General features: G+C 40.9%; 1 protein-coding gene across 2 annotated transcripts in view; it reads right to left on the bottom strand.

Moving 5' to 3' along the window:
* Positions 1-4,060: 4,060 nt before the first annotated feature.
* Positions 4,061-24,971, bottom strand: part of LOC124015306 (activating transcription factor 7-interacting protein 1-like) — a 61,224-nt gene continuing 40,313 nt past the window's right edge. For both annotated transcript variants that reach the window (XM_046330462.1, XM_046330463.1), the window contains 10 exons: positions 24,640-24,827; positions 24,333-24,470; positions 24,081-24,152; positions 23,560-23,618; positions 21,266-21,324; positions 20,471-21,091; positions 18,683-18,784; positions 18,395-18,490; positions 12,130-12,203; positions 4,061-5,062 (listed from right to left, as the gene is read on the bottom strand). In XM_046330462.1, coding sequence (XP_046186418.1) covers positions 4,580-5,062; positions 12,130-12,203; positions 18,395-18,490; positions 18,683-18,784; positions 20,471-21,091; positions 21,266-21,324; positions 23,560-23,618; positions 24,081-24,152; positions 24,333-24,470; positions 24,640-24,827 — 1,892 coding nt within the window. In that variant the 3' untranslated portion in view covers positions 4,061-4,579. The remainder of the gene's footprint in view (positions 5,063-12,129; positions 12,204-18,394; positions 18,491-18,682; positions 18,785-20,470; positions 21,092-21,265; positions 21,325-23,559; positions 23,619-24,080; positions 24,153-24,332; positions 24,471-24,639; positions 24,828-24,971) is intronic.

Genomic DNA, 24,971 nt, shown 5'->3' with positions numbered 1-24,971 from the left:
AGCAAGTTCAAAAGGAGAAATAGGCTAAATACTGCTGAAAACGTGTGCTCTACACATGCAGTAAACTTGAGGTAAACTCACCAGTATCATGGAAATACTAACTTACCTAGCTATATTTACTGAAGATGTTGACGAAGGGAAATGAAAACAATGTCATTATTAGGTTTTCTGAATCAATTTACTACAACATCCGTAAGCTCCCAAGCACAATTTTGCAGCAGAAACTTCTGTGGGATCAATCTAAAAGTGCGTTGTGCTTTTGCTGTTTGACTTAGTAGGCTCATCATGGCAGGACTTCTGACAGTTTAGCTTTGAAGAAGTTGCTGAGAAGATTGCAGTCAAAATGTAGGTCAAGATTTTCCTGTAATTGACTCATTTTTCCTCTTGCCAATTTAAGATGGATCTCCATCTATGCTGCCTTTACACAGGCAGCCCAATTCTGATCTTTTGACACTAATTGGTCTTTTGACCAATCAGATCACATATTTTAATAATAATAATAATAATAATATATGCCATTTAGCAGACGCTTTTATCCAAAGCGACTTTTTGCCAGTAATTGGGCAAAATATCAGAATTGGGCTTCCTGTGTAAATATAGCCTATGCTACCATTATTTACCAGATTATCCCATCTGAGCTTAGTCATATGCTATGGACTGTGATTGTGTAGGCTAACTAACCTATGGTTGGACTCTAGACATAAAGCTGTGACGAGGGGGGAAAAGCCCATAGAGAAAGATAGAGGTCTCTAGTGGCCAAAAGGCCATTTTAGCATGGGCACCGCCATTGAGTGCTTCCACCATCACTTCTTGAGTGTAGGGGGCAGGATTTTCGTTTTTGGCAAAAAAAACGTACCCATTTGAAACTGCCTATTTGTCAGGCCCAGAAACTAGAAAATGTATATAATTGTCAGATTGGGATAGAAAACACTCTAAAGTTTCCAAAACTGTCAAAATATTGTCTGTGAGTATAACAGAACTGATATTGCAGGCGAAAACCTGAGGAAAATCAAACCAGGAAGTGGCATCTATTTTGAAAGCTCCATGTTCCATAGCATGCCTTCGCTCCATTTAAAGGGATATAAACCAGATTTATTTTCCTATGGCTTCCTCAAGGAAGTTGTCAACAGTCTTTAGACATGGTTTCAGGCTTTTATTTTGAAAAATGAGCGAGAAAGATAACATTGCATCAGTGGATAGCTGGGTGTTTGCAGAGTTTTGTTTGCGCAACAAAGTGGGGCAGCCATTGTCTCTTCCTCTCCTATTGAAAAAGCGACAGTCCCGGTTGATATATATCGATTATATATTATTAAAACAACCTGAGGATTGATTATAAAAAACGTTTGACATGTTTCTGTGGACTTTATGGATACTATTTGGAATTTTAATCTGCGATGTCGTCACCGCTCAAGCCTGTGGGTTTCTGAACATAACGCGCCAAACAAATGGAGTTATTTTGGATATAAAAATAATATTTATGGAACAAAAGGAACATTTATTGTGTAACTGGGAGTCTCATGAGTGCAAATATCCAAAGATCAAAGGTAAGCGATTTAATCTATTGCTGTTATTCATCTCATATGCATACGTATATACTGTACTCTACATCATCGACTGCATCCTTATGTAATACATGTATCACTAGCCACTTTATAACTATGCCACTTTGTTTACTTTGTCTACATACTCATCTCATATGTATATACTGTACTCAATACCATCTACTGTATGCTGCTCTGTAGCTCAGTTGGTAGAGCATGGCGCTTGTAACGCCAGGGTAGTGGGTTCAATTCCCGGGACCACCCATACGTAGAATGTATGCACACATGACTGTAAGTCGCTTTGGATAAAAGCGTCTGCTAAATGGCATATATTATTATTATATTACCATCACTCATTCATATATCCTTATGTACATATTCTTTATCCCCTTACACTGTGTATAAGACAGTAGTTTTGGAATTGTTAGTAAGATTACTTGTTGGTTATCACTGCATTGTCGGAACTAGAAGCACAAGCATTTCGCTACACTCGCATTAACATCTGCTAACCATGTGTATGTGACAAATAAAATTTGATTTGATGATTTGACTTGATTTACTGGGCAACACGGACTTTCAACTCCCTCCAAATATTTTCTATGGGGTTGAGATCTGGAGACTGGCTAGGCCACTCCAGGACCTTAAAATGCTTCTTACGAAGCCACTCCTTCGTTGCCCGGGCAGTGTGTTTGGGATCATTGTCATGCTGAAAGACCCAGGCACGTTTCATCTTCAATGCCCTTGCTGATGGAAGAAGGTTTTCACTCAAAATCTCACGATACATGGCCCCATTCATTCTTTCCTTTACACGGATCAGTCGTCCTGGTCCCTTTGCAGAACAACAGCCCTAAAGCATGATGTTTCCACCCCCATCCTTCAGAGTAGGTATGGTGTTCTTTGGATGCATCTCAGCATTCTTTGTCCTCCAAACACGACGAGTTGAGTTTTTACCAAAAAGTTATATTTTGGTTTCATCTGACCATATGACATTCTCTAAATCTTCTTCTGGATCATGCTGCTGCTCCAGTTTCAACTGTTCTGCCATATTATTATACGACCATGCTGGTCATTTATGAACATTTGAACATCTTGGCCATGTTCTGTTATAATCTCCACCCGGCACAGCCAGAAGAGGACTGGCCACCCCACATAGCCTGGTTCCTCTCTAGGTTTCTTCCTAGGTTCTGGCCTTTCTAGGGAGTTTTTCCCTAGCCACCGTGCTTCTACACCTGCATTGCTTGCTGTTTGGGGTTTTAGGCTGGGTTTCTGTACAGCACTTTGAGATATCAGCTGATGTACGAAGGGCTATATAAATACATTTGATTTGATTTGACCATCCAAATGCTCTCTAGCAAACTTCAGACGGGACATATACTGGACATATACTGGCTTAAGCAGGGGGACACGTCTGGCACTGCAGGATTTGAATCCCTGGCGTAGTGTGTTACTGATGGTAGGCTTTGTTACTTTGGTCCCAGCTCTCTGCAGGTCATTCACTAGGTCCCCCCGTGTGGTTCTGGGATTTTTGCTCACCGTTCTTGTGATCATTTTGACCACACGGGGTGAGATCTTGAGTGGAGCCCCAGATCGAGGGAGATTATCAGTGGTCTTGTATGTCTTCCATTTCCTAATAATTGCTCCCACAGTTGATTTCTTCAAACCAAGATGCTTACCTATTGCAGATTCAGTCTTCCCAGCCTGGTGCAGGTTTACAATTTTGTTTCTGGTGTCCTTTGACAGCTCTTTGGTCTTGGCCATAGTGGAGTTTGGAGTGTCACTGTTTGAGGTTGTGGACAGGTGTCTTTTATACTGATAACAAGTTCAAACAGGTGCCATTAATACAGGTAATGAGTGGAGAACAGAGGAGCCTCTTAAAGAAGTTACAGGTCTGTGAGAGCCAGAAATCTTGCTTGTTTGTAGGTGACTAAATACTTATTTTCCACCATAATTTGCAAATAAATTCATTAAAAATCATACAATGTGTTTTCTGTCATTTTATCTCATTTTGTCTGTCATAGTTGAAGTGCACCTGTGATGAAAATGACAGACCTCATCTTAAGTCGGAGAACTTGCACAATTGGTGGCTGACTAAATACTTTTTTGCCCCACTGTAATTGACACAATTGGGCTGCCTGTGCAAACACAGCCATGAAATCTGCCTGGTTTACACAGCACAACAAATTCTTATGTATGGGCATATCCGATTCTTATCTGACCTTTTCCCAATTGTGTAAACATCAGCAAAAACATGGAATCTGTTCCGATTCTTACCACATTTGTATGTGATTCTCAATTCATGTACAATTTCAATGCCGACAAGACAATCACACCCAAAAATGTAAAGGACCTGTGGCAGTAAATGAGCATTGCGTCTGCGGGCTATTTCAGAGGCTACATCAGTGAGGACGAGCAAATATGACATGGGTCAGATGTAAAACAGACAACAAGATTGGGGTACAGCTGTGTAATGGGGACAGCTGTGTAAACACAGGCTAACAAAATGAATCTCGACACTTGTAAACTTTCCAATAAAACGTTTTATTGAATTTGTCATTCCTATTAAGTCTGGTTACCAGACAATACATACAAAATTACTATCATCGTTCTAACATCATTTAAGTTCTAACACCTATGTTGCATTCCTGTGCAATTTCTGTGAACGTTAAAATGTATTTTCTTTTACTTATTTTTTTATAAAGCAAAAAAAAAATTATCTGGACAAGGGTAACAGAAGTCAACATATAAATATCTGACCTGCCATGGGGAACAATTCACTTATGTACAATAGCTTAACACACAAAGAATATACAATGATAGGCACAACGATAACCGTTGCCATATCCTTTCTCCAATCAGAGTAGTCTGGAGTCCAACAGTGTACATTTAGATGTTTTCTCATGGTGTGTGTTTGTGTACGTTCACAAGTGTTAACACTAAAGCAATCTCAGTCAGGGTCCTCCAGAATACCTTAAAAAAGAAGCAGGTGGAATGCTATCAACTTCCTGTCACATGAAATGCCTTTTCCATTCCTGGTTGGCTCAGCTAGGAGTCGTCGCGCTGATGACGTCAGTGCACTGCGGCTCACAGAAAGTCCCCAAGCGCCCGTACACATCCCGGGCCCGGACAGCAAAGTAATACGTAGATCCAGAAACGAATTGGGTGAGGGTACAGGCCATGGGCAGTGGCAGTGCCTTCACCTCCCCAATCTTCTTCCAGTGCTGCCCCGCTCCAGGGCCATTACCGGCCGACCCAGCGTTGTCCTGGTGGTACGCGTACAGGTGGTAGCTTTCCACCCCTGCACAGGTCAGGTCAGTCTCTGCCACACACCAGGACAGGACGATGCCATTCTGGTTTTGCACCCTGGCCAACTTCAGCTGGGGCTGCTGGGGGGGCGTGGTTTGGTTGGCCTCCATGGGTAGCCGGCCAGGAGGCAAGGGAGCTGAGGGTAACGGGGGCAGGGTGACAGGGGGGGGCTTGGTTGGAGTGGTATTGTTTCCCATGCGTGCTTTGGATGGGGAGTCCTGGGAGGGAAACAAGAGGAGATTGAAATTAATTAGGGCAAGAAATATGCAGGAAAACATATCACAAATGTATAGCTTTCGAAAAATCAAAATATATTAGGTAAAAGACTTAAGGTTTTCAAAGTAGGAAAAAAAGAAAACAGCAATTACAATTCCCTAAAAGTATTTTTTTTAAATGTTCATTGGAGTGTCACCTATGCCCTTATATTAGTTACATTCCAGAATAAAGCCAATAATTCATTTTTATTGTGATTTATATGAATGTACCCTAGTAAAATGTAATTCAGTACAACACTGTTTTTTCCCCTCAAAATTACAAATCAAATTTTATTTGTCACATACACATACATGGTTAGCAGATGTTAATTCGAGTATAGCGAAATGCTTGTGCTTCTAGTTCAAATCAAATTTTATTAGTCACATACAACTGGTTAGCAGATGTTAATGCGGGTGTAGCATTAACTGTAGTTCCAACAATGCAGTAATAACCAACGAGTAATCTAACCTAACAATTTCACAACAACTACCTTATACACAGAAGTGTAAAGGGATGAAGAATATGTACATAAAGATAAATGAATGAGTGATGGTACAGAATGGCATAGGCAAGATGCAGTAGATGGTATAGAGTACAGTATATACACATATGAGACGAGTAATGTAGGGTATGTAGACATTATATTAAGTGGCATTGTTTAAAGTGGCTAGTGACACATGTATTACATAAAGATGGCAAGATGCAGTAGATGGTGCAGAGTACAGTATATACATATGATATGAGTAATAATATATAATAATATATGCCATTTAGCAGACGCTTTTATCCAAAGCGACTTACAGTCATGTGTGCATACATTCTACGTATGGGTGGTCCCGGGGATCGAACCCACTACCCTGGTGTTACAAGCGCCATGCTCTACCAACTGAGCTACAGAACCAAGTAATGTAGGGTATGTAAACATTATATTAAGTGTCATTGTTTAACGTGGCTAGTTATACATTTTTCACATCAATTTTTCCACAAAGCCATTCATTAAAAAACATTCCATAAACATTGGGCAAAAAACTGTAGTTTTGCTTAAAATCGTCACGAAACAGTGGATGTCGTTCTCAAAGTAATGTCATGACATTACATCAGGCATTTGAAAGAAAATGCAAACAATTATTACACCAACTTCAAAACAAAACATTTCTGTATTCTGAACAGAATATTAACCAAATCCATTGTTTGAACATCAAATGGAACTCATCAATGTTCTCAAATTGAACTCATCATTCAATAACATCTTTAAAACATCGATTTCTTTTTAGATTGCTTGTGTATGTCGTTTTCTTGTGTAGGCCTATGTAGTATTCTGTAGCCTAACTGGTGTGTATCTTGGAATTTGGTCAACTTTTCCCCGTCAGAGTTGCAGAGTTTTGAATTTGGACGAATGAAGCTCTGTAAACATTTCCCAGTCAGTTGCAGAGTTTTGAATTCCTTCGTGTTGTAGTACACGGCTCTGGTTGGGAGATTACTGCTTGGACATCCGACTTGAAGTAGTATGTGATGTTCTGAACTTGGGGCCATGCAAATGAATTCTCTTTCAGCTGCTTGTTGCATGTAACTGATTTCCATCTCCTCTCCTACAACCTTTAAAACTTGGCCAACAAATGGCTGGTAATCGTAATTGACTATTATGAACTTTCCTTTTAAGTCCTCTGGTGGTTTCACCATTGGGGACAGGTTGTCTTCTGCTTCTGCATTTTGGTTCTGAAAGTCCACCTCTGTTGGAGCATTGCACTCACAGGGGTTACCTGCTCGGGAGCAGAAGCAGGACACCTCTCGATGGTGTATCTTTCCAGGTTCCTTTGCGATGATCTGGTGGATTTTTAAGGTTTATTTGACAGCTGGCAACCAATTTGGAACTGCTTCATCAGAATCGGTTAATCTCATCCTCAATCCAGAAGTATTTTGCGCTTGACTGCGTTTTCTCCAGCATGGTGTAGAGCTCCTTTGGGCTCTGGAGGTCACCGCCCTTTTTGACAAACTCATCTACACAACGTTTAATTGAACCACCGATCCCATCAAGAGCACCTTTTCCGTGGGACTTCTAAAATAAATGACCTCTTTGAAACCCATGAGAAATGACACCGTGCTCAAGAGGTAGAAATTATTTTTATTTCTATATTGCGTGACGGGGCCATCACTCATGCATGTAGTGTGGTTGGGGATGTTTTTTTCCCTTCCTATCATCCAAGAAAGGCTTCAGATGAGTCCACACGGTCGTCATGCCCGGAAGGACTCTGAAATGGCGGCATAGGATTGGCATTCCTGTGGTGTGTACACAACACTTGTGTATAGTTGCCTTCTTACGGCCGCCCCCAAAATGAAAAGCCTGAACCTCTGTATGCAGCTGACATGCATAATTTACAGAAAAGTCCATGTGGATTACAACCTTGTGTTCTTTAAGTGTGTCTTTACAGTTTTGGCACTGCTCAACTTGGTGCAGCCAGTTAAACTGGTGCCTCTCAAGTGCATCCAGTTACTCGTTCAAGTTTTTAACCAGATCAAGCCACTTGCCCATCTGTTTTTTTTTCTGACAAAATTTGAGAATGAATGACCTTTCTCCATTGCTTGATTTCTTCCTTTGCCACTGTTGCTAGGAAATTAGTACATTCTCTTCAGGTAGGACCAACTCTATTTCATCATAGCATAATTTTGCACAAAGACGGTACATGCATTGCCTGTTCTTGAGATCACAGACAATGGAAGACAGTAACTCGGAAACGCTTGAGGTTTGCAGCAACCCGCTTTGGCTCAACCTGTCAACTAGAAGTTTCACATTCTCGTGATCGAGACACGCACAGGTGTTGAGGTCATGTGCCTTCGGCTCTGTAATGTAAAGTGGCCACAGTGGTAAAAACTGTCTGTATGACAGCGAGTGTCCCATCCACCTCTGAATTGTACTCTGCATGGCGTTATTTTAGAGATCATGAGTATGCGCCTCTGAATCTTCTTTTGCATGACCGTGTCAAGGCCACTATTTTCATCTCTACTAAGAAATGCAATGACCAGTGTTTTCCTCGCGGAATACATTTTCTTTTCCCCTCGTGGCCTGTATTTTTCAGTTAGATTGTGTTTCATTTGATTTGACCTTTGCATGCCCTTTCGTAATTTGTCACTTTTTTGTTGCGATTGTTTTAGTTGCATTTCCAGTTGGAGAATTTTGTTCTTTAGTTCTCGGTTTTTTTTTGCAGCCGCTTGCAACGCTTTGATACCCTTTTCACTTTTTATGGAGTAGAGGAAGCAAGTGGTTGCTCCAGTGTTTGAGATTGAGGCTCAAGGGATTGCTCTAGTTCTGGAGTCAAGCACTCAGATGGTTGCTCCAGCTCTGGAGGTGCAGGTTCATGTTGTACTTGTACAAGTATTTCAGGGGGCTGCTCAAAATAGTTTCCTTCAGTGGACACTGGAGTTAAATTCATCACCACAATAATTTTTTCAATTTTTTTCACGCCACCTCCTCTGATTTAATCTCAATTTTCCCCTCTTTTTTTCAGCATTAGATTGTGTCATTGTATGGATCGGTGGATGATCAGGATTGACAACCTTTTTTCTTCTCTGATAGCTAAAAAATGAAAGTGCAATAGTTGACACGGGCACAGAATAGGATTTGCATCCATGAAATGTTATTAGTAGTTTATTAATAGTAAGCTATACAATGATAACACTTATTCAAAGTTTAGAAGTTAAATCAACTCCCTCTCCCAAATATGTTTGTTACTATTTCACTGCTAATGTTAATAATAATCACTCTACTGTAATTTGAGCTTGCGGAAAACACTTTACATTGCATTAAGATGCATTATTACATGATAGTTAAGTATTATGCATTATTACACTGCAACTGGTAAATTTCGATTCAATGCAGGTACACAAATGCAATTTCAAGATACCTACACAAAATAGATAGATAAAATGCCCATCAAACTACTTCAATTCAAACTTGTACAGTCTCAATTTTTCATAGTGCCCCAAATGAGAAGCAGCATTTAACTAAAATAATTCAAAATCCATTTTTTATCCATATGTGTGTGTAATATTATATTAACTAATATAATTCATCAGTTATACCTTAACTGCAGTGCAATAAAACATTAACTACAGTGTAATAGCACAACTTAATGTTAAGTGTTATCCACCTAGCTTTATATTCTATTATATCCTATTCTGTTGCTGACAGTAACATGAAGCCATGAAAACAATACCTTGCTTTTCTTCTGGCTAGTCTGTCCTCCCTAACAACTGGATCTGCGTTAATCTTTTGTCTGTGCCGTGCAGCCCTCTCCTTATTAGATAATGGCATCTACAGTATAAAGATAATGTTCCTTGAAATACCTTAAAATGCCATAAAATAGTTTACAATTATAATATTCAGTATTCATAAAACAAGTAAATATGAATTTCATGATTACATTTTGTAAACTAGTGAAAACATGGGATAACAAAGCTACTGTTATTCAGCATCACGGGTGACATTTGTTATAACATGAAACTTTTGTTGTGCCAAAGGACAAAAGCGTGATACTGAAGGACGGATTTCATACATAAACATATATGGGCCAAAGACGAGATGTGTACATTTGGTGTCCGAAGGCCATTCATTTTACAGAAGATAAATATGTATAAATATAATATTAAATCACTCAACTCTTACCCTTCATTTGACACAGAAATATTTGTGTTGCAAACTATTAAATTAAGGTAGTTATTGAGCTTTAAAATGTCAAAATGTCCTTCAGTGTAACTGTCCGGGTTAAAATTCTAATGACAAAAGTATTTTTAAAATGTAGAAATTAATCGTAAAAATATAAATGAACACCCATAGCATAATTCAAATCAAATCTGGTCACATATACATGATTAGCAGATGTTAATGCGAGTGTAGCAAAATGCTTGTGCTTCCAGTTCCGACAGTGCAGTAATATCTAACAAGTAATATAACAAATTCACACTACCTTATAAACACAAATGTAAAGGGATGGAATATGAATCTGGGCCTGCAGCCTTGCGAGGGTTAACACATTTAAATGTTTTACGTCGGCCACGGAGAAGGAGAGGTTGGGGGCCCGCAGTCCTTGGTAGCGGGCTGAGTTGGTGGCACTGTATTATCCTCAAAGCGGGCAAGGAAGGTGTTTTGCTTGTCTGGAAGCAAGACGTCGGTGTCCGTGACGTGGCTGGTTTTCTTTTTGAAGTCTGTAATTGCCTGTAGACCCTGCTACATACATCGTGTCTGGGCCGCTGAACTGCGACTCCATTTTGTCCCTACACCGACATTTCACTTGTTTAATTGCCTTGTGGAGGGAATAACTACACTGTTTATATTTGGCCATATTCCCTGCCATCCATCCACGGTTTCTGGTTGGGGTAGGTTTTAATGGTCACAGTGGGTACAACATCTCCAATGCACTTCCTAATAAATTTGCTTCCTAATAAATTTGCATAAATATATGTTATTGTCTGAGGCTTCCCGGAACATTTTCCAGCCCACTCTTGAAGTGTGGATTCCGATTGGTCAGACCAGCGTTGAATGGATCTCGTCACCCTATTTGTGGTTCTGCCTATTGGACGGTATGAGCAAGATGGTGTCATGGTTGGATTTGCCGAAGGGAGGACGGGGGAGGAACTTGTATGCATCATGGAAGTTAGAGTAGCAGTGGTCCAGTGTTTTGCTCGAGTGGGTACTACAGTCAATTTGCTGGTAGAATTTAGATAGCCTTGTTCTCAAATTAGCTTTGTTAAAATCCCCAGCTACAATAAATGCATCCTCAGGATATATGGTTTCCAGTTTACATAGAGTCCAGTGCAGTTCTTTCAGGGCCGTTGAAGTGGGGGTGGGATATACATGGGTGTGACTATAATCGAAGAGAATTCTCTTGGGAGATAATGCAGTCGGCATTTGATTGTATGGAATTCTAGGTCAGGTGAACAAAAGGACTCAAGTTCCTGTATGTTTTTATTGTTACACCATGTGTCGTTAATCATGAGGCATACATCCCCGCCCTTCTTACCAGAGAGATGTTTGTTTCTGTCGGCGTGATGTATGAAGAAACCTGGTGGCTGTACCAACTCTGACAACATATGCCGAGAGAGCCATGTTTCCGTGAAACAGAGAATGTTAAAATCTCTAATGTCTCTCTGGAAGGCAACTCATGCCCTAATTTTGTCCACCTTGTTGTCTAGAGACTGGACATTTGCGACTAATATGCTCGGAAGCGGCGAGTGGTGTGCTCGCCATTCTAAGTCTAACCAGGAGGCCGCTCCATCTGCCTCTCCTGCAGTGACGACGATGTTTTGGGTCGGCCTCTGGGATTATATCCATTGTCCAGGGTGGAGGTCCGGACAAAAGATTTGCTTCGGGAAATAAATATTCCTGGTCGTAATGTTGGTAAATTGACGTCGCTCTTATCTCCAATAGTTCTTCCCGGCTGTATGTAAGAACACTTGAGATTTTCTGGGCTAACAATGTTAGAAATAATACATTTTAAAAAATCTGCAGTTTCCTAAGGACTTGAAGCAAGGCAACCATCTTTTTTTGTGTGTGTTAGTGTGTGCAAAAATATATAGATTAATGGGCGACATACTGTATCGAAAAAATATTTAAAAACTTGAACAACTTTTGTCCGGAATTTTGCGCTTCCTCAATGTCATTCAGTATAACAAAGGTAAAAAGCCATTTTAAAGCATATCACATGATGGTAATCATGTGACAGTGTGTGACATCACAAAGAAGACCCATTTAAGACTCTATCAATGTGATGAGGTCAGTAAATCTCTCTGAAATATTTGATGATTTCACGCTCTAGTAACCTTTGTAACAAAAACACGTGTCCTTCAGTACAATATATTTTAATGTTATTTTACAAAAGCTATATTAAATATGAAAAGGATAAATCTTTAAAGGTCATTACTTTATATGGGTGGCCAAGGAGCTGCCTATTTGTATTTCATTGTGTTGTGTTAGGAACTCAAATGAATCAAATAAAAATATGAATATGAGAAATAGATTCAGCGGTAACAAACTCACCAGAGGGGGGCGGTAGTGAACTGTCAGATGAGGACCGCCAACTGACTGTTGAGGAGATGCTCTTGATGTTGTGCCTGTAAAGAGAGGACAATGTCAAATTAGATAACAAAATAAGCATCCCCCTCCTCAAATCTGCATGGATCACAAGATTCTTTCAGTAAAAAAACTATATGCAAACTTTTACTCAAAACCACTTTTACAGAGCAAATAGACAGAGCTGACTTATAACACTTATACACATTAAATAACAGGCATGGCTAGGCTAATAGATTGGAATTCTATTAAATTGTGTCAACTGACTGACCACAATCATAAAACATCCAGCAATTAAGATTAGAATCTCATGGGTGTTATAGTAATATCAGGGTGATATGGGGTCCATATGTGAACATTAGAAAATGTTTAAACGTAAACTTTTTGTCCAACTCCGCATCTGCAATTTAAAATGGTCTACGTACTTGCACGTGATAGAACGCTACATGTTAGCTATTCCAATTAGATATCCTGGCACACTTAGCCATATGCTAACAAGTCCAGCTGGCATTGATTATTTCCGGTCACAAATTCTGCCTCAGCCAATCAAAGATCTTAGACTTTACAGCGCCTCCACATTTTGCTGTTAACAAAGTGGGATTAAAATTGATTTGTCATTTTTTTGTCAACAATCTACACAAAATACTAAATGTGAAAGTGGAAGTAAAATTTGAATATTTGTATATATAAAAAACATTATACATTTTTTTTATTTAACATATCTTGATTAGAGTATTCAACCCCCTGAGTCAATACATGTTAGAATAACCTTTAGCAGAGATTACAGCTGTGACTATTTATGGTAAATCAAAGAGCTTTGCACATTATTTTATTATTACAATTCCTCAAGCTCTGTCAAATTGGTTGTTGATCATTGCTAGACAGCCATTTTCAAGTCTTGCCATAGATATTCAAGCCGATTTAAGTCAAAACTGAAACTAGACCACTCAGGAACATTCAACATTGTCTTGGTAAGCAACTCCAGTGTATATTTGGCCTTGTTTTAAGTTATTGTCCTTCTGAGAGGTGTCTGTTGGAAAGCAGACTGGACCAGGTTATCTTCTAGGATTTTAAAAAATTATGTTTCTTTTTACCATAAAAAATTCCCTAGTCCCTGCCAATGACAGGCATACTCATAACATGAGCCAGCCCCACTACTATGCTTGCTTATGACCCTGCCAAGGAGCATTATGACCATCATAATCATATATTGAAAAAATACATGAAAACGCAACTTGTAAAGTGTTAGTCCCATGTTTCATGAGCTGAAATAAAAGATCCCAGAAATTTCCCATACATGCAATGTGCAGTTTTGTCACAAAATACAATGTCACAGATGTCTCAAGTTGAGGGAGTGTGCAATTTGCATGCTGCCTGCAGGAATGTCCACCAGAGCTGTTGCCAGAGAATTTAATGTTAATTTCTCTCATCGTTGTTTTCGAGATATTGCAGTATGTCCTACCGGCCTCACAACCACAGACCACGTTTATGGCGTTGTGAGGGCAAGCTGTTTGCTCATGTCAACGTTGTGAACAGAGTGCCCCATGGTGGCAGTGGGGATATGGTATGGGCAGGCATAAACTACAGACAACGAACACAATTACATTTTATTGATGGCAATTTGAATGCACAGTAATACTGTGAAGAGACTGTGAAGATACTGTGAGGCCCATAGTGAGGCCCATTGTTTTAAGGTATCTGTGACCAACAGATGCATATCTGTATTTCCAGCATGTGAAATCCATAGATTAAGGCCGAATCTATTTATTTCAATTGACTTATTTCCTCCTATGAACTGTAACAACATAAAATCTTAGAAATTGTTGCATGTTGCATTTATATTTTTGTTCAGTATATGAAACGTGGTCCTCAGTGATATGTTGTGTTGGATTTGCCCCAAAAATAACACTTTGTATTCAGGACATAAAGTTAATTTCTTTGCCACATTTTTTGCAGTTTTAATTGCAAACAGGATGCATGTTTTGGATTATGTTTATTCTGTATAGGCTTCCTTCTTTGATGCTAGGTGTACATAATGTTTTGTCGAGTGATCGATAAACTTACAAACGCTTGGATTGCTTTTGCTGTAAAGCATATTTTCAAAATCTGACACGACAGGTGGATTAACAAAAGGCTAAGCTGTGTTTGCTATATTGCACTAGTGAATATAAATATTTTTAGTAATATTTATTTGAATGTGGCGCTATGCAATTCAGCGGTTGTTGATGACAATTATCCCGCTAAAGGGATGGGTAGCGTCAAGAAGTTAAGTTAAAATAAGTGTTCATACAGTATTGTTGTAATTGTCATCATTACAAATATATATACTTGCCGATTAATCGATATGGGCCGATTAATCGGTATGGGCTTTTTTTTGGCGGTATTCGGTATTGAAAAATCATAATCGGTCGACCTCTAGTCTCCAACTTCAGTGAATTTTGCTGTTTGTTCCAGTCATTGGCAGCAGAGAACTGGAAGTAAAGACGGCCAAAGGAGGAATTGGCTTTGGGGGCGACCAGTGAGATATACCTGCTGGAGCGCGTGATACGGTGGGTGCTGATATTGTGACCAGTGAGCTGAGATAAGGCGGGGCTTTACCTAGCAGAGACTTGTAGATGACCTGGAGCCACTGAGTTTGGCGTCGAGTATGACGCCAGGGCCAGCCAATGAGAGCATACAGGACGCAATGGTGGGTAGTATATAGGGCTTTGGTGACAAAACGGATGGCACTGTGATAGACTGCATCCAATTTGTTGAGTAAAGTGTTGGAGGCTATTTTGTAAATGACATGGTCGAAGTCAAGGATCAGTAGGATGGTCAGTTTTACGAGGGTATGTTTGGCAGCATGAGTGAAGGATGCTTTGTTGCGATATAGGAAGCCGATTCTAGATTTATTTTTGGATTGGAGATGCTTAATGTGAGTCTGGAAGGAGAGCTTACAGTCTAACCAGACACCTGGGTATTTGTAGTTGTCCACATACTCTAAGTCACAAACGTCCAGAGTAGTGATGCTGGACAGGCGGGCAGCGATCGGTTGAAGAGTATGCATTTAGTTTTACTTGCATTTAAGAGCAGTTGGAGGCAACGGAAGGAGAGTTGTACGGCATCGAAGCTCGTCTGGAGGTTAGTTAACTTCTTAAGACTCTAGGGGCAGCATTTCATTTTTGGATAAAAAGACGTGCCCGTTTTAAGCGCAATATTTTGTCACAAAAAGATGCTCGACTATGCATGGAATTGATAGCTTTGGAAAGAAAACACTGACGTTTCCAGAACTGCAAAGATTTTCACTGTGAGTGCCCTAGAACAAAAGCTTCAGGCAAAACCAAGATGTTTCTGCAACCAGGAAATGAACAGGATTTCTGAGGCTACGTTTTTCATTATCTCCTTATATGGCTGTGAATGCGACAGAAATGAGTCTACCCTTTCTATCGTTTCCCCAAGGGGTCTGGAGCATTGTGACGTATTTGCAGGCATATCATTGGAAGATTGACCATAATAGACTACATTTGCCAAGTGTCCGCACGGTGTCCTGCGTGGAAATTGGTGCGCAAAACTCAGCTGCTGGTATTTTTCCATGGGATTCTGAGAAAAACCATGCTTCCACGAACGGCATATCAATGAAGAGATATTTGACAAAACACCTTGAGGATTGATTCAAACAACGTTTGCCATGTTTCAGTCGATATTATGGAGTTAATTCGGAAAAAAGTTTGACGTTTAGGTGACTGAATTTTCGGTTAGTTTCGGTAGCCAAATGCGTAGTAACAAAACGGAGCACAAAGAATCTTTCAGGAAAAATTGGACATCTGCTATGTAACATCTGAAGTTCTACAAAGGTAAATTATTTTATTTGATTCCTTTGCTGGTTTTTGTGAATATGTTGCGTGCTAAATGCTACGCTAAATGCTAAGCTAGCCATCAACACTCTTACACAAATGATTGATTTTCTATGGTTCAAAAGCATATTTTGAAAATCTGAGATGACAGTGTTGTTAAGAAAAGGCTAAGCTTGAGAGCAGGCATATTTATTTCATTTCATTTGCGATTTTTAGAAATCGTTAACGTTGCGTTATGGTAATGAGCTTGAGGCTGTAGTCACGATACCGGATCCGGGATGGCTCGGAGCAAGAGGTTAACCTTGTGACTAGGGGGCAGTATTTTCATTTTTGGAAAAATAACATTCCCGTAGTAAGCGGGATATTTTGTCAGGACAAGATGCTAGAATATGCATATAATTGACAGCTTAGGATCGAAAACACTCTAAAGATTCCAAAACTGTAAAAATATTGTCTGTGAGTATAACAGAACTGATGTTGCAGGCGAAAGCCTGAGAAAAATCCAATCCGGAAGTGCCTCATGTTTTGAAAGCGCTGCGTTCGAATGCGTCCCTATTGAGCAGCGACTGGGCTATCAACCAGATTACTTTTTCTCCGTATTCCCCAAGATGTCTACAGCATTGTGACGTAGTTTACGCATTTATGTTGAAGAATACCCGTAAGCGGCTACATTGCGCAAGTGGTCACCTGATGCTCCCAGAGTGATTCTCGCGTAAAATACTGAGGTAGCCATTATTCCAATCGGTCCTACTGAAAAACGTATCGTCCCGGTGGATATATTATCGAATAAATATTTGAAAAACACCTTGAGGATTGATTATAAACAACGTTTGCCATGTTTCTGTCGATATTATGGAGCTAATTTGGAATATTTTTCGGCGTTTTCGTGACTGCAATTTCCGAGCGATTTCTCAGCCAAACGTGAAGAACAAACAGAGCTATTTCGCCAACAAAAATAATATTTTTGGAAAAAAGGAACATTGGCCATCTAACTGGGAGTCTCGTGAGTGAAAACATCCAAAGCTCATCAAAGGTAAACTATTTCATTTGATTGCTTTTCTGATTTCCGTGACCAAGTTACCTGCTGCTAGCTGGACAAAATGCTATGCTAGGCTATCGATAAACTTACACAAATGCTTGTCTAGCTTTGGCTGTAAAGCATATTTTGAAAATCTGAGATGACAAGGTGATTAACAAAAGGCTAAGCTGTGTCTCAATATATTTCACTTGAAATTTTCATGAATAGGAATATTTATGTCCGTTGCGTTATGCTAATTAGTGTCAGTAGATGATTACGCTCCCTCATGCGGGATGGGGAGTCACTAGAAGGGCCAGAAGTATACAAAATGTTGTCGTCTGCGTAGAGGTGGATCAGAGAATTACCAGCAGCAAGAGAGACATCATTGATGTATACAGAGAAGAGTCGGCCCAAGAATTGAACCCTGTGGCACCCCCATAGAGACCGCCAGAGGTCCAGACAACAGGCCCTCCGATTAGACACACTGAACTCTGTCTGAGAAGTAGTTGGTAAACCAGGCGAAGCAGTCATTTGAGAAACCAAGCCTGTTTCATCTGCCGATAAGAATGTGGTGATTGACAGAGTCGAAAGCCTTGGCCAGGTCGATGAATATGGCTGCATAGTAATGTCTCATATCGATGGCGGTTATGATATCGTTTAGGACTTTGAGCATGGCTGAGGTGCACCCATGACCAGCTCTGAAACCAGATTGCATAGAGGAGAAGGTATGGTGGGATTCGAAATGGTTGGTAATCTGTTTGTTAACTTGGCTTTTGAAGACTTTAGAAAGGCAGAGTAGGATAGATATAGGTCTGTAGCAGTTTGGGTCTAGAGTGTCTCCCCCTTTGAAGAGGGGGATGATCGCAGCAGCTTTCCAATCTTTGGGAATCTCAGACGATACGAAAGAGAGGTTGAACAAGCTAGTAATAGGGGTTGCAACCATTTTTGGCTGATCATTTTAGAAAGAGAGGGTCCAGATTGTCTAGCCCGGCTGATTTGTAGGGGTCCAGATTGTGCAGCTCTTTCAGAACATCAGTTATCTTGGGTGAAGAAGAAATGGGGAGGCTTGGGCGAGTTGCTGTGGGGGGTGCCGGGCAGTTGACCGGGGTAGCCAGGTGGAAAGCATGGCCAGCCGTAGAAAAATGCTTATTGAAATTCTCAATTATAGTGGATTTATTAGTGGTGACAGTGTTTCCTAGCCTCAGTGGAGTGGGCAGCTGGGAGGAGGTGCTCTTATTCTCCATGGACTTTACAGTATCCCAGAACTCCAGCAAAACAGTGTCCCAGCAAAATTTATGTTTGAAAAAGCTAGCCTTAGCTTTCCTAACTGCCTGTGTATAGTGTCAATATCAATGACTATGTATTGTGCATGCCTCACCACTAGGAGTGCTGATCAGCGGAGGAGGTCCAGTAGATCGCTGGGTAACTGAAGAGGACGATACCGCAGTCGTAATGGCCTTTCTCACACCAGTCACTGTAGAATTAAAGATAAGGAATTAAGAATAGAGGACAGAAGAGGGAATTCAATTCATATTTATTTATCCAGAATTGTTCACATCATTAGCAACATTATTCACTATTTTAGAGGGCATAACTCAATAATTTAGTAGACCTCTCTGGAGTTGAAAGGGAGGAATTTGGAGATGGTTTTGAGGTTCATTCTCACCTAGCACATCATCATCCTCCTCCTCCTCCTCAGTGAGGTCTATGAAGGAGCCTTTGGGTCGAGCCCCCGTTTTGGTTGGGGTAGAGCTTGTTGCTTGGTTATCTGAAAGGGATGGAACAGACATAGGAAAGAAAACAGTTAGATAATATTCTCTTTTACAACAGGTTTTTGGATTTTGCTGCTTTGGGTGCCACACATCCTGAGTGGATGTGCTTTGAGCACTTTGAAAGTCGGAAGTTTACATACACTTAGGTTGGAGTCATTAAACCTAGTTTTTCAACCACTCCACAAATTTCTTGTTAACAAACAGCAGGTTGGCATGTCGGTTAGGAAATCTACTTTGTGCATGACAGAAGTCATTTTTCCAACAATTGTTTACAGATCATTTCACTTATAATTCACTATAATCACAATTCCAGTGGGTCAGAAGTTTACATACACTAACTTGACTGTGCCTTTAAACAGCTTGGAAAAGCTTCTGATAGAAGCTTCTGATAGGCTAATTGACATCATTTGTCAATTGGAGGTGTACCTGTGGATGTATTTCAAGGCCGACCTTCAAACTCAGTGCCTCTTCGCTTGACATCATGGGAAAATCAAAAGAAATCAGCCAAGACCTCAGGAAAATAAATAGTAGACCTCCACAAGTCTGGTTCATTCTTGGGAGCAATTTCCAAACGCCTGAAGGTACCATGTTCATCTGTACAAACAATAGTACGCACGTATAAACACCATGGGACCACGCAGCCATCATACCGCTCAAGAAGGAGGCGCGTTTCGTCAACTAGAGATGAACATACTTTGGTGCGAAAAGTGCAAATCAATCCCAGAACAACAGCAAAGGACCTTGTAAAGACGCTGGAGGGAAGGGGTACAAAAGTCCTATATCGACATAACCTGAAAGGCTGCTCAGCGAGGAAGAAGCCACTGCTCCAAAACCACCATAAAAAAGCCAGACAACGGTTTGCAACTGCACACGGGGACAAAGATTGTACTTTTTGGAGAAATTGAACTGTTTAGCCATAATGACCAACGTTATGTTTGGAGGAAAAACGGGGAGGGTTGCAAGCCGAAGAACATCATCCCAACCATGAAGCACGGGGTGGCAACATCATGTTGTAGGGGTGCTTTGCTGCAGGAGGGACTGCTGCACTTCACAAAATAGATGGCATCATGAGGTAGAAAAATGATGTGGATATATTGAAGGAACATCAAGACATCAGTCAGGAAGTTAATCTTGGTCGCAAATGCGTCTTCCAAATGGACATTGACCCCAAGCGGACATCACAAAGCCCTGAGCTTTATCCTAAAGAAAATTTGTGGGCAGAACTGAAAAAGCATGTGTGAGCAAGGAGGCCTACAAACCTGACTCAGTTACACCAGCTCTGTCAGGAGGAATGGGCCCAAATTCACCCAAATTATTGTGTGAAGCTTGTGGAAGGCTACCCGAAACATTTGACAATTTAAACCATTTAAAGGCAATGCTACCAAATACTAAACTTCTGACCCACTGGGAATGTGATGAAAGAAATAAGAGCTGAAATAAATCTCTCTCTACTATTATTCTGACATTTCACATTCATAAAATAAAGTGGTGATCCAAACTGACCAAAGACAAGGAATTTTTACGAGGATTAAATGTCAGGAATTGTGAAAAACTGAGTTTAAATGTAGTTGGCTAAAGTGTATGTAAACTTCCGACTTCAACTGTACATATAAATGCAATTATTAATCTTGTCCACATACAGTATAGGATATTGTTATCAGGCCTGTTGCTAGAAAACCCACCTGTCTTTGACGTCATAGCCGTCCCCGAAGGAGGTCCTGGAGCTGCCGAGCCAGTAGCGGCTGGACCAGAGGACGCCTGAACCGGCGCCCTGGCTGTGGTCACTGACATCCCAGCACTGGGCGTACTGATCCCCCCAGTGCCCCCCTGGTACACAGCCCGAGCCAGAGTCATCTGGGCTGGGGACATGGCTGTGGAGAGCTGGGTGGTGGAGGAGATGGGCTGCAAGGCCATGGTGGAGGTGGTGGGGCCGGCCATGGTGGAGGTGGTGGGGCCGGCCTTGAGGATATAGGTAGTGGTGGGAGTAGTGGTCTTGGCCTTGTTGAGTGAGTTGACTGCAGCGAAGGAGGACACAGGGATGTTGACCAGGGTTCCGGCCCCGCCGTTGGCCATGGCAGAGAGAGGCAGCTGGATGAGGAGCGGCTGGCCATTCTGGCCCATCACGTTGGAGCCAGAGGTGGTCTTGAGGAGCAGGGTGCCGGTGGGGCCGCTCTGTGAGGTGACGGTGCACAGGGAGGCGGAGCTAGAAGAGGTGGGGATCAGCTGCAAGATGGAGCCCTGTGTTACCATGGCAGTGGCCGTAGTGGTAGTGGGGACAGGTTTGGCCTGCTTCACTGGAGAAACTGGAAAGACAACAGGAGAGAGGAAAGAAATGGTGAGTTTATTCCTGACAGCTGATGGTCAGTTGGTGTCGTTCTTTATCTTGTAACTTGATCTCAGGGTCGTTCAATCCCCATGATAAGTGAAACATCCTATTAACAGGTAAGGGAGAAGGTGAAGAAGAAGGGAGAACTTACCTGTATGGTTGGTAGAGACTGGGCTGGTCATGGACTGCTTTACGACAGCTGCTACTGGCCTGTTGGAAAAGATGTGTGTTTGCATTGAGTTGAATAAAAAAAAATGTAAAGGTAATTGAAAGAGATGTGATTTGCATTCAGTTGGCTTGTTTAAAAATAGGTCAGAGATCATATTGAGACAGACCAGAGAAAAAGTATTCCTGTAATTTGGCGACCTCTTTGCCACACTTTACCAGTTTAATTTGCCAGTTTACTATTATTCTGTCTTCTGGCTCGGTCTTCTTCTGTTTCCCCCCGTGTTTGTAACATTGTGTTTACTGAGTGTTTGTTATGTGTATTTTGTTGTTTGTTCTTCTTTGCATTGAATTTTACCAATTCAACCCCAAAAAATCTACACATTTAAAAAAAAATATTGATCACAAAAAAGGGGGTAAAAAGTGTTGATTCCTTTAGCACTTGTTTAGTGTATAGGTATCATTCTTGAGTTGTTTGTGGTATTCTGTCATGAAAATCATGAAGTTTACATTAAATAAAACATTTTGGTATACATTTGTGTTGTAATGATATAACATGTTTTTTATATAGTAATCCAGACCTTTATTTAGTACAGTACATTAGGAACTGGGAATATTATGAACAAATAAAATGTTTCATGGGGCAAGAATGCAAATATATTATTGTTAACGTTGGTAAAATAAAAGTGACGATTGCAACTATCTCAAGACTATGTCGTTTCCATAATTCCATACAAAACATAAAAGTGCAACACGACTACTGTGGAAATTGGCACCTTCCCAATCAAACATGTTTAAGTCTAATTATAGTCTGATTCAAAGAAGAACTGTAGTCTCTTCACTCTCAGGATCTCATTGATGGAGTCCCTGATCTTTTTCCAGTCTCTGGCATACAGTTTGTTGAACCTTTGTTCCAAATATTTCTTCATGGTTTCGCGCAGGTTAACAGGCAGCGCGTCTTTGCCCAACGTTCCGACGTAGTTCACCGTGGTGACCCACTTCACGTAGTTCTCGTACGAGACCAGGTTCCGGAACAGGAATACTGCGTAACGATCGGATCTGGCCTTCCTTGCAGCATTCTTAGAACGCAGGTAAAGCTGTCTCTCCTTGTCCGTGGAGATGGGACGCAGCATTATGTCTGAACGAACCCTAGTTCCTCCACTCGGTTGCTGTGGTGACTGCTGCTGTGACCCATCTCTTCTAGCAGGCTGGTGTCTCAGGTTGAATGAAGGATTCTCAAATTCCTCTTCCTCAGATATCTCTTCATACTCTCCTTCGGATTCTTCCTCCTCCTTCACTTCCTTCTTAATCCAACCAATAGAGGTCGCCAGGTCCCCTCTCTGCCATGCCCCCTCTTCAGACTGCAGCTCCAGCTTTGGATGCATTCGGAGCACGCTGTTGAGAGGAGAGGTGCAGTTGGATCGGGTGCTGTGAACACTGTCTGCACAGCTTTTAAAAGCTTGTTTTCTTAAGCTTTGGCGCATTGTATAACGTCACAAGACTCAGGACCTGGAACCATGGTGGTGTGCAAAAGAAAAGACGCAAAAACCGAACCGCTGTTTGTTTGTTTAATCCAAAACAAAATGATGATTGATTTCATGTGGGGATTTTGGTTTGAAAATGCCTGACGGGTAGGCACTAAGCGATCAAAAGAGAAGTCAGTCTTGTACGTCAGAGAATACCCTCGAAAGGTATCATCTTTGTTTCCCGTTATTATGGTTTTTAGCGGATGCTGTTGCTTTTTAATCCAATCTCCCCGAGAATTTAATCCAGCCTCAGTATTATTGACAACGATCCTGTGCAGAGTCACCACATATTCAATCACACGTTGTGATGGACTCCATGTGTGGCATTCATTGGCTTCAGGCCGGTATTGTCACGTTGATACAAAGGCACAATGATAGCTAGTATAGCCCCATGCAATGACTAACACACAGCTTTCCTTCTGCATGATTTGAATTACAAATACAGAAAATACATTTTTATGCTGGAGAATACAAGCAATGGGAATGTGCTGTCACAAGCGATGAAAACAAATGAAACTATGGAATATGTGAAAGTTTTGGAATTGCCATCCATGATTGCCAGTGGTGATTAAAACAAGACTGCAAACAAACTAAAATAATGGTTGAATCCAACATCTTCATAAGACTAGAGGCAATGCAATCCCCTGTTTTTGATTACTGTTCACCTGTGATTCACAGGAGGAAATGCATACAAACGACTAAAAGCTTTTCTAAATGAGGAAGTAGTACATTGGCAGTAGGACCGAACTCTTACCGTTGTGTCGGAATGGTGTTTGTAGCAGGTGCAGTCTTGGCAACAGGGGACGTTAGCGCCTGCGAACACACGCCATGGTGACACCTTTAGCCAACACCCTCAGCTATTTTTATTTAATTGTCTGTTTGATATTAAAGGTGCAATATGCAGAATTCGTTCCGCCATTTCCTGGTTTCTAAAATTCTAATTGTTCACCTAATTTTAGTTTATGTGATAAAACAAGCAAGTATAGTGTAGAGAATCATTGTACAATTTAAACCCCTGTGAAATATAATTTACATAACAAAAAATATTGGATTTTCAGCAAAAGACGCAAAACAAATATTTAGAACGGGAAGCATTCTTAGACTTGTTTTCAGTGAGAATGTCAGATCTCTATAACTCACAATTCTATGTGAATTTGGTCGGGTCACCCAAAAAAAGTTACATAATGCAGCTTTAACTAATATCGATGACTAGTAGATGACTTACAAAAATATATCTGAGACACCGGGGTCCCATAAATTAACAACATTTCTTACCTCCTGTTTTCTTTTGTTCTCCGAGGCCTGGTTGGCTTCTCCGAATTTCTTCGCTAATCTAGCAATCTTGGCCTGAAAAGGGGTAAGAAACAGTGAGAAGGATTTTAATTAGCATTGCTGAATTTTGTGACTATTGAAAACTATGACTATTGCTGACTATAACCATTGACGACAATTTCTGACTGTTGTGACTATTGCCAAGTCGACTTGTAACATACCCGTTACTAGTAGTTTAACATGTAGCTAGCTTACCTGTAGTGTGTTAAGGGTGCTCTGGTGTTTTGTGGCACAATCAATCTTTTCTACCCGGTCTTTTAGCTCCTGTAAACCTTGGTCGAAGACGGTGAGCTGCAGCGCCCTCAACCGCTCCTCAACCATTTTCTGCAGAACCTGAGAAGAAGAGAAACGTAGGATGAGTTCAAGATGCAATTTAGGGCTAGATAGTGTGGGGCAATATTGTTTGAGTGTTACTTTATACCTGACTGGGGGTAAAGTCTTAAACCTGGGGGTAAACTGATAATACGTGAGAATAGGTATCATCTATTCCTGCCAGACTAACCTTTTCAAGTTTTAGGCGACTGCCACCTTTCGCAGTGATTTTCAACTCGAGCTGAGCTTCCAACTCCACGCCCTGCACCTTCTGCCTCTTCCCGTCTCTTTCAATCTTCCCTCCATCTTTCTCGTCAACTTCCAACAGGGGACGCTTCTGTCCAGAAGAGGAGCTCTTTTCCTCCTTCACCTTCACCCCTGTTGAGACAAAGTGTTCTGGTTTTGTTTAATCAGATTATTTTGGTTAATGGTCATGTGATATAATTTCCTGTGCAGTATGCTTGTGTGTGTATGTTATTAATTTTAGATTTTTTTCCTGTATGGTTTTATTTGTAAAATGCA

This window comes from Oncorhynchus gorbuscha, linkage group LG26 (assembly GCF_021184085.1).
Source record: "Oncorhynchus gorbuscha isolate QuinsamMale2020 ecotype Even-year linkage group LG26, OgorEven_v1.0, whole genome shotgun sequence".
Lineage (NCBI taxonomy): Eukaryota > Metazoa > Chordata > Actinopteri > Salmoniformes > Salmonidae > Oncorhynchus > Oncorhynchus gorbuscha.
This window is presented reverse-complemented; position numbering and strand designations above follow the sequence as displayed.